The sequence below is a fragment of the Rhinolophus ferrumequinum genome (assembly GCF_004115265.2).
Source record: "Rhinolophus ferrumequinum isolate MPI-CBG mRhiFer1 chromosome 15 unlocalized genomic scaffold, mRhiFer1_v1.p scaffold_54_arrow_ctg1_1, whole genome shotgun sequence".
Lineage (NCBI taxonomy): Eukaryota > Metazoa > Chordata > Mammalia > Chiroptera > Rhinolophidae > Rhinolophus > Rhinolophus ferrumequinum.
The window spans coordinates 16,399,635-16,416,804 of record NW_022680357.1 but is presented as its reverse complement, the minus strand read 5'-3'; the positions used below and the strand labels follow the sequence as shown (position 1 = coordinate 16,416,804).

At 42.6% G+C, this 17,170-nt stretch overlaps 1 protein-coding gene across 1 annotated transcript in view; it reads right to left on the bottom strand.

Annotated features, from left to right (window-relative positions):
- LOC117019688 (ATP-binding cassette sub-family A member 3) overlaps window positions 1–17,111 on the bottom strand; it is a 69,462-nt gene extending 52,351 nt beyond the window's left edge. Inside the window, exons 1-5 of the mRNA XM_033101751.1 lie at window positions 16,979–17,111; window positions 10,554–10,622; window positions 9,942–10,203; window positions 2,816–2,943; window positions 538–685 (exon numbers count right to left, since the gene is read on the bottom strand). Of these exons, the coding sequence (XP_032957642.1) occupies window positions 538–685; window positions 2,816–2,943; window positions 9,942–10,203; window positions 10,554–10,613 (598 nt within the window). The 5' untranslated portion in view covers window positions 10,614–10,622; window positions 16,979–17,111. The remainder of the gene's footprint in view (window positions 1–537; window positions 686–2,815; window positions 2,944–9,941; window positions 10,204–10,553; window positions 10,623–16,978) is intronic.
- Between the last annotated feature and the right edge of the window lie 59 nt (window positions 17,112–17,170).

The following is a 17,170-nucleotide window of genomic DNA, read 5'->3' as shown; positions in this document are numbered from 1 at the left end:
AAGACATAGGTTATTTCAAATGTTTAAGAAATACGCTAAGGGATTACAGCTTGTTTCTGTTATTGAATAATTTCCTCAGGGTTTAGTCTGCTTTATTGTTGGTAAAAGCTGAGCTCCACATTGGAGACTTTTTAATGGTGGTTTGTGTAGTACGTTTTAAATTACCATAGCTATATTAAAACCTGTTCATCAGCCCAACAGAATACCACACAGTTACAAGTATTCAGTCTGTGTCAGTACCTGGAAATCAGTACAGCACATCATCAAAGTGAAAATTTCATAAGTAAATCTACACGAAAGTAAGAGGCTACAGAATGATAATGATCCGGAAAGGATAAAAACACACTGTTCCAACATATGGGAGTTTTCATACGGGTTTTTGGGCACGGAAAATTTTAAATGAAAAGAAAAAAATCACCAGCATAGTCAGTTAAAAATAAATAATTTTCATCACAAGGTTGAAGAAATATAACTATGCGATGGCTCTTATTATACAACGAGGATCATTCAAATAAGTGTAGTTCAAGATCTGCTCACCAGGATGACCCCAACTTGAGTCGTGCACCTTTCTGGATCCCATTAAAGGAGAAGCTGGAAAGAGAACATCTGTCTCCCCGCTTCGGGGTTGGACATATATCCCATACTTGTTCTTCTGAAAACGACTTAAACGCAGAGAATATTTTACCTACAAGAGCAATAAGAAACAAACAATACCTATAAACAAAAAAATAACTCAGCAAGGGTGAGAAACACAAGGAAGTTAAAGTACAAATACGTGATTGCAAATATGTGATTTGGAGGCAGACTGAGAAGCACGAAAGTGGAGTGTGAACATCAGCAAGTGAGAGCAAAGTGGTTGTAAGGCCGCTGAAGGTTGGGGCCGTATTTTTCCCTAAACAGACGGTCGGCATGCATGTGGAAATGAAATACATCAAAAGGCATTATTCGCTTCTCTTTCCATTATCAGGTAAGTGTTCTGGAAGGAAAATCTGTTCCTCTCCTAAACGTGCTTGTAACGTACAAAAGAATCCTACCTGAGGACAGAAGAGGAATGTGTTAAAATATTAATGTGGCGTGTTACGTAATTATTACATGAAAGATAATACTAATTCTAGAGGATTGGGGAACCGTCAAGCGAGGTGCGATGGGCCTAAACATCTTTACATAGCTTTACAACAGCAATAGTTAATTAAGAGATTAATTAAGAGATTAAGAGTTGCCAGAAGTCAGAAGGGTCACACCAGAAGAGTCAGTAAGATCAGGAGGGAAGGGCAGATGTCACAAATAAAGATAAACATTCATATATTCAATTATCAAAAGTTTTAGGCACCTATTACATGTCCAAGGATTAAGACGTAGCCCTTGTTACTCAAGGAGCTCAAATTCTAGTTGAGGAAAAATACGAGGTCTAACAATCAAGTGCGTGAACTTGTTGCAACGATGTCGCTAACCTTTTGTGAGATCAGAGTGATTATTCATTGTGAATTTGTACCAGCTGGACAAACAGTTCACCAAGTTTACTATTTGGAAGTGCTGAAAAGGCTGCGTGAAAAGTTGGACGACCTGAACTTTTCGCCAACAATTCATGGCTGTTGAATCACGACAATGCACCAGCTCACAGGGCACTGTCTGTGAGGGAGTTTTTAGCCAGTAAACAAATAACTGTATTGGAACACCCTCCCTACTCACCTGAGCTGGCCCCCAGTGACTTCTTTCTTTACTTGAAGATACAGAAAATATTGAAAGGAAGACATTTTGATGACATTCAGGACATCAAGAGTAATACAACGACAGCTCTGATGGCCATTCCAGAAAAAGAGTTCCAAAATTGCTTTGAAGGGTGGATTAGGCACTGGCGTCGGTGCATAGCTTCCCAAGGGGAGTCCTTCGAAGGTGACCGTAGTGATACTCAGCAATGAGGTAGGTAGCACTTTTTCTAGGGTGGGTTCACGAACTTAATTGTCAGACCTCGTATATTCACTGTTGAGTGAACATGGGCTATACGTGGAGTCAGTCACTTGAGGGGAGCTGACATCTATGAAAGGGGTGGGGAGAGAAGGGACAGAATGAAAAGACTCCCACCACCCTACGTACAACCCCGTGTTTGTCCTTCTTTTCATGGAGTTGACAACCATCTGTAACCGAGATGCAGAATTTGGGCTCCACGCACGTATCTATACCACCACATTTTGGTTATACTCCTAACACCAGAGACGCCAAGTTCAAAGCACTGCCCTTGTCTCTCCTTCTTGGGGGCTGTTACCATAATCTTCCTCGGTGTCTGCAGAAGTCCTAAATGTGATTCAGCCTGGCTAAGCCTTAGCACGATTTTCTAGATTCAGACTCAGGAAAGAAATTAAGAGAGTCATTTGAAAGAGAGAGGAACGTTTTCCAGCTGTGATCCAGGCTAGTGAAGATGTACCTCCTGCATCACAGATAGTCTTTGGACGTAGGAGATCTGTTTAGCTCACCATCGCATCACGTGCACAGCTGGAGACAGCTGCCACGCCAGATGCAGCAGCAAAGGTAACCCTCAGCCATCGGTGCTTCCTTGGGTTCTCACTGACACACAGAAGGGCTGGTAAGAGTGAGTTCAGTTCTTTCCCCATCAGCACAAAGCACGGGCTAAATAAATGCACAGGCACTCACGCGCATGGGATTTGGGTTTGCATCCCTGCGCTGCTGCGTACAAGCAATCTGACTCTGGTAAGTGACAGTCTCCCCACTTATAAAACGGAATCATCACACCTCTGCTTCATGAGATCTCTGGAAACGAGAAGTACAGTGAGGACGTTTCTACGTAAAAGGTGCGTACCTTGAGTGGCAGGGGATCATCGCTATTTTTGAACTCATGGTCAAAAACGAAAGCAACCAATACGCGTTTAGTGTTATTCTTTTGCTCCACGTAATCTTCAAATTCTCTTTCTGAAGAAAAGCCTTGAACTGTAGAGAGAGAGAAATCTAATGTGCGAGTTGACCACATAAAGGCAAAAGGTCTTGACAGTCCTCCCTATTTATAAAATGGAAAAAACACTTTACATGGATAAAAGGCTACCAAAATATTACAAATTTCAAAGCACTGTCGCTCAAACATTGGCATAATAAACTAATTAGGTATTTAGAGTGCACACAATTTTTTAGGAGTTTTAACAGTTTTAGCACAAGTTTAACTATAATTCCTTATTATACTAACTACATAATGAAGTAAAATTAAGGAAGAGGGATGCTTCCAACTGTGTTTTGCAATTTCCACCTTGAAGGGAAATAACAACAAAATTGATCTATGCAATCTATTCACCATGGGAATCTCCAATATCTAAATAAAAATACACAGAAGTTGAGGAACAAAACAACTTTATAGTTTTAATATTTGAGGCAATTATGTGTCAATTATTTGAGGCGATCCATTAATGAATTTAGCCTAAATTAAATTTGACCTAATTAAAAATTTTTAAATGTGGCATCATTTGCATCCTCCTAAGATAAAATACTTAGTCATTTAAATACCTACATATACATTTCTATACATTAAACATTTTTCTTGGGAATAAATGTATTTTTGATGTAAAAAGGATATTAAAGGCTTTAATAGCCAGTAGGTGGAAGTGAAGTTCCATGCATTCCTTTTTTTAAAAGAAATGAAAATGAATTTATTTGAAAAATACTCAGGAAAATATACAATACTTGAATTTAATGTACATAAGAGACAATGGGAGAAAAAGAAAAGGGTATTTGATATTAGTTTTAAAAGTCAATTTCCATTACTAAGTAGAAACACATTGAAAATAGAGTAGATCAGGATATCTTTGTGTGTGTTTGTGTTTTTCAAAAACAAATGGTATTGCAACTTGCAGCTCATGCATTTTTTATATATATATATATTCATCCAGTAAATATTTACTTGTGCCTGCTCTACGCCAGGACCTGGGCTGGGCATTGGGGATGCAGGGATAAAACCGCTCGCCTCCTGGAGCTCTCAGTCAGTGGGAAAGATACATATTAAACCATCACACCAATGACTGTTAGGTGTGATGACCGCTGCAAAGAAAACCCCAGGGTTCTGTGGGAAGCTGGGACAATGCCAACCTTATCAGTGGGGTTCAACGAAGGTTTCTTTTTTATTGTTTTTATTAGTTTCAGGTGTGCAAAAAAATGTACCAGTTAGACATGTACACCCCTCACAAAGTGATAACCCCCCTTCCCCAAATCTACTGCCCCTCTGACATCGTATATAGCTGTTACAATTCTACTGACTTGATTCCCTATGCTGTACTCCATATCCTGTGAATATACATATATAAAATTATAGTTGGTACTCAGTTATTATTCAGCTTCAGGTGTGCACTGCAGTGGTCAGGCACCTACCCCGTCGATGAAGTGGTCTCCCTAGTAAGACAAGTGTCCACTGGATACCTTACAAAATCTTTACAACATTATTATATCCCTCAAACTGCCTTTCGTATCCCCGTGGCAATATTGTGAACACCAATTTGTGCTTTCTAATCCCCTCAACCTGCTGGTCCCACATCCCCACCCCCTCCCATCTAGCAACCCTCAGTTTTTTCTCTCTCTGAGACTTCATGTATGCTTGTTACTAAGATTTCTGCTCCCTTCTGTCTTCTCCTTCGGAACTCTGATTATTCTAGTATGTGTATGTTTGATGGAATTCCATAGATCACAGAGGCTATCTTCATTCTTTTTCATTCTTTTTCTCTGTTCATCATCTCTGATTGGGTTATTTCAAAATCCCTGCCCGCCAGCTCATTGGTTTTGTCTTCCTTTTGGCCCACCCTGCTGCCGATGCACTCTCTTGCATTTTTTGATTGCATTCATTAATTGAATTCTTCATCTCCAGAGTTTCTGTTTGGTTCTTTTATATTATTTCTATGTCTTTGCTAAATTTCTCCTTTTGTTCCTGTGATTTTTTTTTCCTGTTGAACTGTGTGTTTTCTTGTATCTCATTTAGTTTCCTCAAAACAGCTATTCTTTATCTGCTAGATCATAAGATTCCACGCCTGCGAGCTGTTTTCGAAAGATCATCTTTCTGTGATGACGGGATGTTTTGATCCTTTGTGTTCCTTCTGGTTTTGCATCACTACTTTCTCATTGAAAGTAGCAGCCACCTCGGATCTTTACGAGTTGCTCTTAGACGGGGTACACTGTCCCATCTGGGGTTCTCTCTGACTTGGTATTTATGTACCTGCCCTGCACCTGGCTCCTTCCTGTGGCAGCATTCTTAAGCTTTTGTGTTTTCTCTGGTTCTCACCACTCACTGGGGGGCTGCTCGAAACCTGTTGTTTTCCAGAAACAAGGTTGTGGCTTCCCCGTTGCCAACAGGTCCTGGTCTGCTTTTCAAACAGCACCCTATATCCCGAACTCATTTCCGCCACCCCACAAGGAACACTGCAGCATGGGAGGGGGTGTGGGCTGTGGACACGCCATGCGGAGGTGCCTGCAGACCTGGTACGGAGATGCTCAGTGAGTTTCCCCAGAGCCTAACGGGCAGACTTGCTGCTGAAGTCCTGAGTGCATCAGCAGGAACCACGTCCCTTATCTGCCGCTTCCCTGATCTCCTCTCTGTCCCCAGTCACGGAGGTCCCACATCCGTATTCGCTCTGCGTGCTGCCGGAGAGAAACAGGTTTCTCCAGCAGCATCCCATACAGCGAGGCAGCCGGGCGCTCACTGCTCTCCTTGCCCCTAAGGGACAGTTAAGCATTGGACAGTTCAGTCCCTCGCTGTGTCGCTTTGGGGGATGGGACAGGCAGCACTGGTAAAGTGTCTTACCCTCTCTGTTGCATCTAAACTTGTTTTTTGTTTGTATGTTTGTTTGTTTCCCCAGTGGCATGCTGGAATCTCCCCTCCGCTGGGCTGTACTTCTACAGATTCTCTCTCGTCTGTGGGAATTGACTGAAATCAGCACTCTGACTTCTCCCCCAGCCACAGCCGGGAGCGTCTGGGGCAGGTTTGCTGTCGCTGCTGGTTCCACAGCCACACTGAGGTCGGCTGGCCTGTGACCAGATGCACACGTGGGCAACACTCCTATCAGGTCCCTCGGTGTCTTTTTCTGGATTCCAGAACTCCCAGAGGCACTTTGTTCATGGATGGATGCCCAACTCGTTGTTTGAAAGGGAGGGCAAAAAGTAGGGATGTCTTAGCCGCCACATGCTTAGTGGCTTGCCTCTTACCAGGTGTCTGGACAGATGCGGCCCCTGCTGGGTCCCTAGAATTCCCACTGGGTCCCTGGATGGGTTGCTGGGTGGGCAGGACTGTTCCTGGACCATGACTGAGAAGGGCTAGAGCCAGGTTCCAGGGCCCCTTCAGGATCTGAAGTCACACTGAGGTAGGCAAACCTGTCAGGTGCACAGGAGGGTGTCGCCCCCAGTAGGTCCCTGGGTGGGCAGGGTCCCTGCCTGTCCACAGCTGAGAGGGGCCAGGGCCGGGTCACCAGTCACTAAAGGGTCCACAGCATGAACCAAGGTCAGCGGGCCCATTATCTGAGGCTCGGGCGGGTGTGACTCCTCCCGGGTCCGTGGCCAACGATGGTGATGGCAGGACCAAGGCCAAACAGGACAATCACTGAGTCCAGAGGGGGACAGGGCACTTCTGGGCGTGTGGCTGGGATCACAGTAAGTGAGTCTGCCACCTTCCTCGGTCTTGGGCTCCACCAGGGCTTCTGCAGGCTCCTGAATGGATTGCAAAGTTCCCACAAAGGCACTTCTGTCCATGGATGACTGCCAAATTATTGCCACGCGAGGAACCTCTTTGTCTCCTGTCTCGCTGATGGCACTTCTCCCAGAGGGAACTTGACGTGTCAGTACCTCGCTAAGTGTTTAAGGAATCCCAGGGTATCAAGAGTGAGGGGGAAAGGAAAGTGTAATGCCGGGACGAGGATGAGGCAGGCAGGGGAGGTACCTAGGGCACAAATCTCAAGGAAGTACTCACCTGGCTGCTTCTGCAAGGGTGAAATTTAACCCGAGGTGCCCTCCTCCTGGGAAAGTGAGGTATGAAAGAAGGGAAAGCACAACAAGCTTCAAACACGTTATGAAGCTTGAACTAGCCTAACAAAGCATATAACAAGAAGTCTCTCAGAGGCTGGCTTTGGAAACACTGCATCTTAAAAGAGTCTGTTTGTGGGAAGAGCAGCCCGAGATCTATCTGTTATAGCCTTCCCATCTCTGTCTTCACTCATCAACTTGTTGCCCCGTGAAGTGTTAACGCCCCTGAATTCTGGATTTTGTTCCCTGGCCCCTCCCGGGAATCACTGGGGAAATCAGAATCTCAATGTGTCAGGATAGGTCAGACTTGGCCATTTGAGCTCCTCTGACTCCCAATACAGTGGAAATGATGGAAGCCCATTCTTTGGCCTAAGGGGTCTCAGCAAGCTGAGTTGTTAAACGATCAGCTGAGGCCCAGGAAGCAGGTGAGAGCAAGAAAATCCGATAAATACCTAAATGGGGTCTAGTCCACGACCACTCAGAACATACATCATTACATAGCACATAAGGAATTTTTATCAAAGTTAATCATGTATTAAGACACACAAAAGAACATCAATAAAGTCTAAGGAAAACACATCTTAAAGATGTTATGCTCTGAATATAATGGAAAAAACTTGGAAATAACAGCAGAAAAATTTAAAAATTCTCATATAAGATTTCCAGTTATGACAGAGTGGCTTGTACAAGACCAAACTTTCCCACTGCAGAACAGATGGACAAAATCTATAAAACTGCTTGAAAGCAACAAAAATGAGCAGGAGGTAAGGAGCTATGAGCCTTGAAAAAGGGAAATGCACAAGGCGAATGCCCTATTCACCCTGGTATTGTCCCCGAAAGCATTGGCAAACAGTTGCAGACTTTACTGGGTCGAAGAAAAAGAGGTGGGTGAGAGTTCAGGCTGCCAAAATGGCTGGGTCCGGAGAGGCAAAATTGCAAAGAAAAGAGAATACCGGAGAAGTGAGGTTAAAAACCAGCATGTCAATTCCCCTGAAGTCATGGGCCAACTCCTAACCTGAGCATGGCCAGGATAAGACCCCAAAACCCAGCAAGAAGCGGGATAAAACGCTGAGCAGTGATTTCAGCAGCGGGGCAGTGCTGGGGAGACAGAGAAAGGAGTTCAAGCCCCACAAAGGTAGAGGGGGCTTCAAAAATACTCCAAACTTCCCGAAGGGCCTAAGAGCAATGACCATGCCCTAAGACAAGGGGTGTCCCTCAAGGGTAAAGAGACGATTGACACAGATCAGTCCTTACTGAGGCCTAAAACCAGTCTTTGGTGGAATCAAACTGAGCTATCAGTACTCAGCCATCAGGAAGAAAACTTAACCTTCTTTGGATAAAGAAGTGCTCTCCAGAGCCTCTGATACTTTTCAATCACAATATCGGCCATTTAATGAAAATATAAAAGACATGCTTATAAAACAGAGCTCAATGACTTAAGAGAAAAAAATACACACATGTAATTCAGATATCAGAACTTTCTGGTCAGGACTCTAAAGTAATTATAGTGGATACGATTAATACATTGAAAAATGAAACATTTCTTTAGAGTCCTGGAATCTATGAAAACCAGAGATACACGGAAATTCCAGAACTGAGAAATATTTTTTAAAACAATTCAACAGAAAGATCACATGACCTAATAATTTCAAAATATATGGGCAAAAATAAAAATGTAATATTGTTTTAATATACATAACTTTTTTAACACTAATGACACCTAGTTGGAAATTTAATACCTTTCTCAACAACTAATAGGATAAGCAGATAAAAGCTAGTAAGAACACAGAAGATTTGAAAAGCACGACGATTAGCCAACTTGACCTTGGAAACATTTACAGAATACCACGAGCAAAACCTACAGTATATTATTATCTTTACAAATGCACATGGAACATTTATTGAAATATACCATAAACTGGCCACAAATTTACTCTCAAAATGTCAAACAACTGAAAATTATAATCTCTGGTTCAAGGAAATTAAAATAGAAATCAACAACAGAAAGCTAATAACATATCTCCAAGGTTTGGAGGTCCAGCTACACACACTTCTGAAACTCCGATGCATCAAAGAAGAAATGAGAGTGGAAATTATAAAGTATTTTGGGTATCCCAAAGTCGCCTGTAAGCAACTAAATTTATTAGAAAATTTGTGTTGTGTACTTTAAAAATTATTGGGATTTTGCATTCTTCTGCTTCAGTGAAAAAAAAAATGTTTTGAGATGTCCTTGACTCTCAAATTCTTTGAGAGACAAAAAAAGATTGAAAAAATTAGCCTACTGGGTAAATATATGTGTGTAGAGAGAAGAGACACTAGAGGGACGCTCACCAAACCCCTGACAATGTTTACTTCTGGGAGAAACAGGAGAGAAATTGGGTTGAGAATGAGACGGTAAGTGAAGAACAGGGAATGTTTATAATAATTCTATACAGCCCGAGTCTTCTATAAAGCATTCATGTATGAATTAGGCAACATTTTCATATGGACATTTGAAATAACTAACCAGTGAGTATAGACCCAGAATGAGGGCTTATGCTGTGCCTTTGGGTACGTTGAGTGCACCGTCATGTACCCCTCCTTGGAGTTATACTTACCAGGTGTAAACAGCACAACCAGAAACAAAGAAGATTTAGTATCACAGACGTGGATCATAACTTTGAATAATATAAATCAATCATCTAGTTTTAAAATACTATTTGCGTGGGCTCTGGGACAAAATACTGGATGTGAATTTTAACTCTGGGACAAAATACTGGATGTGAATTTAACTCTCAAGTTTACCAAAGGCCATAATGTCACACTTAGGAGGTTACCATCTGGTTATGTGGATATCCTACAATGTTTTACTTGGAAGATTACGCGCAGTTCAAAGGTTATAAATGTGCCTTCGCTAAAACAATTTCATAATACATGTTTTTCCCCGGAAAACTTTCATTTCTCACCTTTAAAATCCAATTGTAAGTCCTTTTTCACGGTTTCAACGATATCCTTCACCACGACACTTTTGGAAGGCACAAAGGCCAGTTCCCACAGACCAGTAAAAGGGACCGGTCTGAGGAATAAAGGCAACTCATCAACAGGCTGAGGAGAGTAATAGAACGGTCCAGACTTCTTGATAGTAGTATACCTGCGTGTTAACAAAAGTGCACCAGCAAACAGTAACGTCAGGATGATTTCCACAACTACAGTAACAAACTGCCGTCTCTAGGAGATGGAGGAAAAAAAAAAAGATTGTTAATGATCCTAAGAGTATGTTAACTCTGCAAACAACTAACTATTTTATATTAACAGACACTTCACAAAAGATATAGATGGCCCAAAAGAATAGGTTCAATGTATGCTAGCAGCCGTTTCCTGGACATTTTTATCCTCTCTGAGTCATTGTGTTATTATTTCACTCCATGAGGACTCTTCATAATGGGAAGAGATACCCTCAGCTCTAGACCAGAGAAAAACACAACAGTATAAATCGAAATGCAGCAATGGTGCTGTCAGAATTTTCCCGGGATGGTCTCTTAGATATCGCGAAAATCCTACAAAATAGCTCAACTTACCTTAAAAATAAAATTCTTCCACAGAAGAATCATAAGTGTGTTCAACCCCGACAAATCCATTCTTCAACTCTACAGAGGTAGTAAAGATATTTTTTTTAAAAAAGAAATTAAGATTATTTAACAAAATACAAATTTTAGACAAGTAAATCACTTCAATTTGAATTAATTTTCTCATCAAGCTTAAAGGATGACAACAATAAACATTTGAAATATTTTGAGAAATTGTTTATCCTTACATTTTTAAATTTATTCAGCATCTATTGAGCTTCCAATATGTACAAAACTTCAAGCACAAAACAAAGACCAACAAGTTACTGATGCAAGTTGCCAGGTAGCTTTGGCCAGTAGCTTTCCCAATTCTTATCAAAATACTAACTCAGAAACAATACAAAATAACTAAATCATCACTGTTGGACCAAAAAAACCCAAAAAAAACAAAAAACACACCAACCAAACAAACAAAACAGTACATAAAAATCACACCACACCTGTAAGCCCAAAATGCCACTCAATAATTTGTGAGATTGGAAATACCTACCTGTAGTAACACTGCTGATGGGAGCAGACGCATTCTCATATTTAATGACTATTTTCTGAATAGCTCCTATGTGCCGTGTCAAATGTGGGTGCACAATGGGAATCAAAACAAAACAAATAAAGCCCTTCCCTCCTGGTGTGGGTGGCACAGTAGAGTTTTCCTAACCCGGGATCCTAGTCTGACTGTCTAGGTCCATTTTCCAGCTCTATCACCAACTGTGGGATCTTGACTGAAGTTCTCGGGGCACCAGGAAGACAGCTGAAAATCAGGACCAGAAAGGGGAGGCATTCTTTCAGGATTTCACCTTATAAATAAGGATGAACATGAGGCGACTGGCCTTCAGCAGGGACTGCAGCCCAATTCCAAATCATTTCAATCCCTGACACCAGATGCAGGTGACCCCAGATTGCAAATGCCTACAGGTGCCTGGCACCACAAATAAATACTCTATGGAAAAAAAAAAAAATCCTAGATCGGTGGTTGCCAGGGGTGGGGGAAATGGGTGAAAGTGGTCAGAAAGTACAAACTTCCAGTTCTATGATTACTAAATTCTGAGGATGTGACATACGGCATGGCGACTACAGTTAGTAATACTGCACTGTGCTTTTAAAAGTTGCAAAGACAGGAAATCTAGCAGTTCTTATCACACGCAAAAAAACTGGAACTATGTGAGGTGATGCATGTGTTAACTAAATGTATTTGGTAACCATTTTGCAACATATATACATAGACCAAATCATTACAGTGTACACCTTAAACCTATGCAATGTCATATGTCAATTGTATTGATTAAATCTGGGGAGAAAAGATACAGAGATGGTTAAAACGCACAGGAAACCGATTTTAAAAATGGACGACTGTCCTTCAAAGACATCGCATCATGGAAGGTATACAGATGACAAATACACATATAAAAAATGCTCTACCTCATATGTCACCAAGGAAATGCAAATTAAAACGAGATTGCACGTTACACACCTATCGGAATGGCCGAATCTAAAACACTGACACCGAATGTTGACAAAGACGTGGAGCAACAGAAACTCCCATTCGTTGGTGGTGAGAATGAAAAATGGCGCAGCCACTTTCTAGGAAACATTGGTGGTTTCCTACAAAACCAAACAAACTCCTACCATACGATCTGGGGAACATGCTCCTTGGTATTTACCCAAAGGAGTGCAAAACTTATGTCCACAGAAAACCTGCACAGGGACGTTTACAGCAGCTTTATTCATAACTGCCAAAACGCATGGACAATCAAGCGAGGCGTCCTTCAGAGGGTGAATGAAAAAAACAAACTGCGGTCCATCCAAACAATGAAATATTATTCAGCGCTAAAAAAGAAATAAGCTACCAAGCCATTAGAAGACATGGAAGAACCTGAAATGCACATGATTAAGAAGCCAATCTGAGGGCCGGCCCAGTGGCTCAGGCGGCTGGAGCTCCATGCTCCTAACTCCGAAGGCTGCCGGTTCGATTCCCACATGGGCCAGTGGGCTCTCAACCACAAGGTTGCTGGTTCAGCTCCTCCAGTCCCACAAGGGATCGTGGGCAGGGCCCCTGCAACTAAGATTGAACACGGCACCTTGAGCTGAGCTGCCGCTGAGCTCCCAGATGGCTCAGTTGGTTGGAGCGCGTCCTCTCAACCACAAGGTTGCTGGTTTGACTCCTGCAAGGGATGGTGGGCTGCGCCCTCTGCAACTAGTAACAGCAACTGGACCTGGAGCTGAGCTGCGCCATCCACAACTAAGACTGAAAGGACAACAACTTGAAGCTGAACCGCACCCTCCACAACTAAGATTGAAAGGACAACAACTTGACTTGGAAGAAAGTTCCGGAAGTACACACTGTTCCCTAATAAAATCCTGTTCCCCTTCCCCCCATTTAAAAAAAAAAATCTAAAAAACCCAAATAAAAATAAATAAATAAATAAGTTACAAAATTAAAAAAAAAAAAGCCAATCTGAAAAGGCTGCATACTGTATGATTCCAACTTTATGACATTCTGGAAAAGACAAAACTGTGGAGACGGTAAATAGGTCAGTGGTTGCCAGATCTGGGAATGGGGAGTGGGTTAAAAAGGGGTGACACTCAGAGGATTTTTAGGGCAGTGAAATTATTCTATATGTAATGATGGATATGTGTCGTACAGTTGTCCAAAACCATAGCATATACAGCAAGAGGGAACCCTAACGTAAACTGTGAATGGGCTTGGAATGATTTTGATGATTTTTTCACATGTCAACATAGGTTCATCCATCGTAAAAAACGTACCACTGTGGTGGGGGAGGTGGCATGAGGGACGCTATGCATGTGTGGTGTAGGGTAGAGGGTATGTGGGAAATTTCTATACTTTCCCCTCCACTTTTCTGTGAACTTAAAACTGCTCTAAAAAAATAAAATAAAATTTTTAAAAAGCACCAGAAAAACTCAACCTTATATGCCATCCGTGAAATACAAAGTAAAACCACAATGAGATACCTCAACACACACATTAGAATGGCTCAAAGATTTTTAGAACTTTTTTATAGAATGGCTAAAAGACAGGCAGCATCAAATATCTGAGAAGATGTGAAGCCGAAATCTCATCAGTTACAGGTGGGAGTGCTAAATGGCACAAACATTTTGGAAAGCTTAAGCAGTTTCTTAAAAATTTAAACCTATATCGAGGGGTTTACAACTGAAAGAGATTTGTGAAAGTGGAGACAGACTGATTACATACATAATGGCAATGCCTTCAATGAAATCCTACTCATCTGTGTCAAATAAAAGGACAAATACTATACTTTCGTGGAAGGATGATACATCATAAAAGGGGACAGATGCAAAACAGCATATGTGGTGTACTTTTTCGTAAAAATATAAATACGTTAGTATATGTATCGAGAAGGAAAATGGCAGAATATACACCAATCTCTTGACAGTATTTGTCTCTCGGGAGGTGGGATGTGGAAGACTTACCCATTCTACCATATTTATGTCCGTAAGGTTGGAATTCTGTATAATGTACAAGTACGGTTTTTCTAATTGCTTCTTCAGAACAAAGAACCATCTGATGCACAGGACCAAGAACTTTTTTCTCTAGTTCGTATATCGGGTAATATTTTGAAATATTAACCATAATTTTTCAGTTCAGTGCAATTTTGTGTCCCACACCCCATTCATTTCTTTCTTCCTTCCTTTTCTTTCTTTCTTTTTTTTTTTGTATCAGGAAAGAGAGAGCAACACCTAAGCCTAAAAGGTTAGAGGCCCGTTCTTTCAGTTAGTCCTTTCTTGGGTAAGACAATACACTTGAAATAATGCACAAAGAGGAAAACAAAGCTTCTCAGTGTACTGTCACCCCACCTCCTTCACTACTCCCTGGAGAGATTAGGGAAAAATCTTAGGGCCAAAGAAGTCTGACCCAAAAGAGCCTGCAAACCAAGTCACCCTCAACATCCTGGCCCTTGTTAAAACTGAAAACCAAACGGAGACCAGGCTTGAAAACCCCGAGCAGACAAAACCAGTTTAGTCATACGAACAAAGCTTAACTTAGCTTCTTTCACGAGACTAAGTTTACCTGGGTCGTTTATTTTTGCTTACGCCTTTGGAAATCCCAAACAAAACTTGAACTGTTTCCAAAATTGATATGAGGTAACCACCGATCAATTCCCTATTATAAGGAAAATTCTAATATTATAACTAATCACGGTGAAGAATAAACAGTCACTGCCTTTTCACATGAAAGCTGCTTTGTAACAATAGAACAATCATTTCATGGCTTGGTTTGAGCTCCCTGTTTGCAAATTGTCTTTTTGGTGTGTGCACTATAAACTTTTACTAATTACTACCTCAGTGATTCACTGGTTTTACTTCTGCTCTTTCTGAACCTTGGACACCCTAAAGACACCCTAAGGGCACTCTCACTCCTGTCCCCCAAAACTTGGATGCAAACTGGACTGGGGGGTAGGTGGAAAGGAAGAGGAAGTAGAAAGGGCACCCACCTAAAGTGCCTGAAAACTTGTAGGGCAACCTACTAAAGTGTGGGCTCGAAAGAACAATTAAATGGAGTTACTGAAAATGAAGCAATTATACTTGTTACAGTTTTAAGCTATTAGAATGAGATTTACAATCACTACACTATTTTACTTCATTTCCTTTTCTAAAAAAAAAAAACACTGAATGGTCTAAATGAATCATAGCATCTTTCTTTTTTTTTAATTAAAGTTTAGTGGGTTGACATAGCATCTTTCTTACTACTACTGACATATAGACATCCTTTAAATCTAGTTTGCGTAAAATAAGGTGACTAGGATGGCTTTAATATATCTCTGACCTCGACTAACCTTTAGATATAGGCTCTTCCTGGCTCTAGGTTCTGACTGCCCTTTTCTTAAAGCATTTTCTTTAGAAAACTTTCCATTATAAATTCTTTTTCTGTCTTTTTTTTTGGGGGGGGAATATATATTTTAAAGCCTTTTTTCTGTTTTACAACCCAAAAATGTCTTTCACAAGGACCTGGGAGTCATGCTTTGAAAGGTAATCATCACCGAAGATAGCACTCCCATTCCCAGGTCCTGGAAAGGTAGGAGCCAGCTTCCATAAGCACCAAACCAGCAAACACAGATGGCCCAAACGCAGAGAAAAGGTCTGCAAACTCCGGAAATAACTCAATGTGTTCTATGGAAAACCTGCTCCCCCAAGACCCTCCAGCTCTTCTCCACTGTCTCAGCCTAAACCTGGAAAACCTTCCCAGCCTTTGTTTCAGCAGAGTTGAGCTCAGGTTACCCAAGGGGCGAAAGTCGACCCCAAGCGAGGGGGGAGAGCGTTTCCTGTTCCGTGTAGCGAGGCCAATTACGAGACCCTTGAATAAAGCTTGCGCTGTTAACGCTCCCTGTCGGTCTCCTGACTGGCTTGGCGATATGGGGGAAAGAACCCCGCTTGGAGTCCTGCAAAAGGGGACTTTCGCCCCTCAGGTAACACTCAGACTGAGTTCTGGCCTCTGTTCCCCAAGCCCGTAGCCTTGCATGAAGTTTTCCTTCTCTAACTTTCCAGGGCAATTTTTTCTCTGACAGAGCAAAACGAAGACACTTTGAGCTACTAAACCCCTGCATCCCTTTCAGCTGTTTATCGAACACTTAACTATGTTCTGGCAATTTAAATACTGCACCTACCCTCTGAGATGCGTACACGTAGGATCCTTTTTCTTCTGGATGAGGAAACTGAGCCTTAGTGAAATCCAGCAATTTACTTTAGGCCATTGATATAAGCTAAAGGTTTTGCATCCTCCCCCCAATTCATATGTAAAATCCTAAACAGCCAGGTGCTGGTGTTACAAGGTGGGGCCTAGGGGAGGGGATTAGGGCCTGGGGACACAGGTGTCCTGAGTGGAATTAACGCCCGCTAGAAACAGGCTCCAGAGCTTCCCTGCCCCTTCCACCCTGTGCGGACGCAGCAAGAAGAAAGGGGTGTATGAACCAGAAAGCAGGTTCTCACCAGACCCCGAATCTGCATGGAGCCTTGACATTGGACTTTCAGCCCCCAGAACTGTGAGAAATAACCCTCCATCACCCAGTCCGTGGCACTCTGTTACCGCTGCCCCACTGACCAAGTCACAGAGCAAACAAATGGTGAACTGGTCAGGACTAGAAAACCAAACATTTGTCCCCCAAACCGCTGCTTTCAAAGACGGCACAGCCGAAATAAAACGTCCAAGAGCATCTTTCTGTTTAACTTGTCCCGGTGGGCTTCCGCGTGGACTTGGCACTAGAGGGAAAGCGCTCGTACTCGAGCGTGTTGTTTTTTTTGGGGGGGGAGCACACTTTCTCCTCCCCCGGAATCCGGGGAGCTACTGCTCAAGCGAGGGACTAGAGACGGGGGACCAGGGGCGGGGAGGTCCCGACACTCACCCTCAGCTCTCGGCCTCCTTGCCGCTGAGGTGCGCGCGTCCACCCGCGCGGCGCCTCCTCCCAACGCCCTCCGCAACCGCCCCGGAGCGCAGGTGCGCCGCCTGCGTCTCGCGTGGACGCTGCATTGGCGCGACCCCTGCCGGTACGCGGGGGCGGGAGGACCCAGCGCGCCGGCCCCGCCCCGCGCAGGCG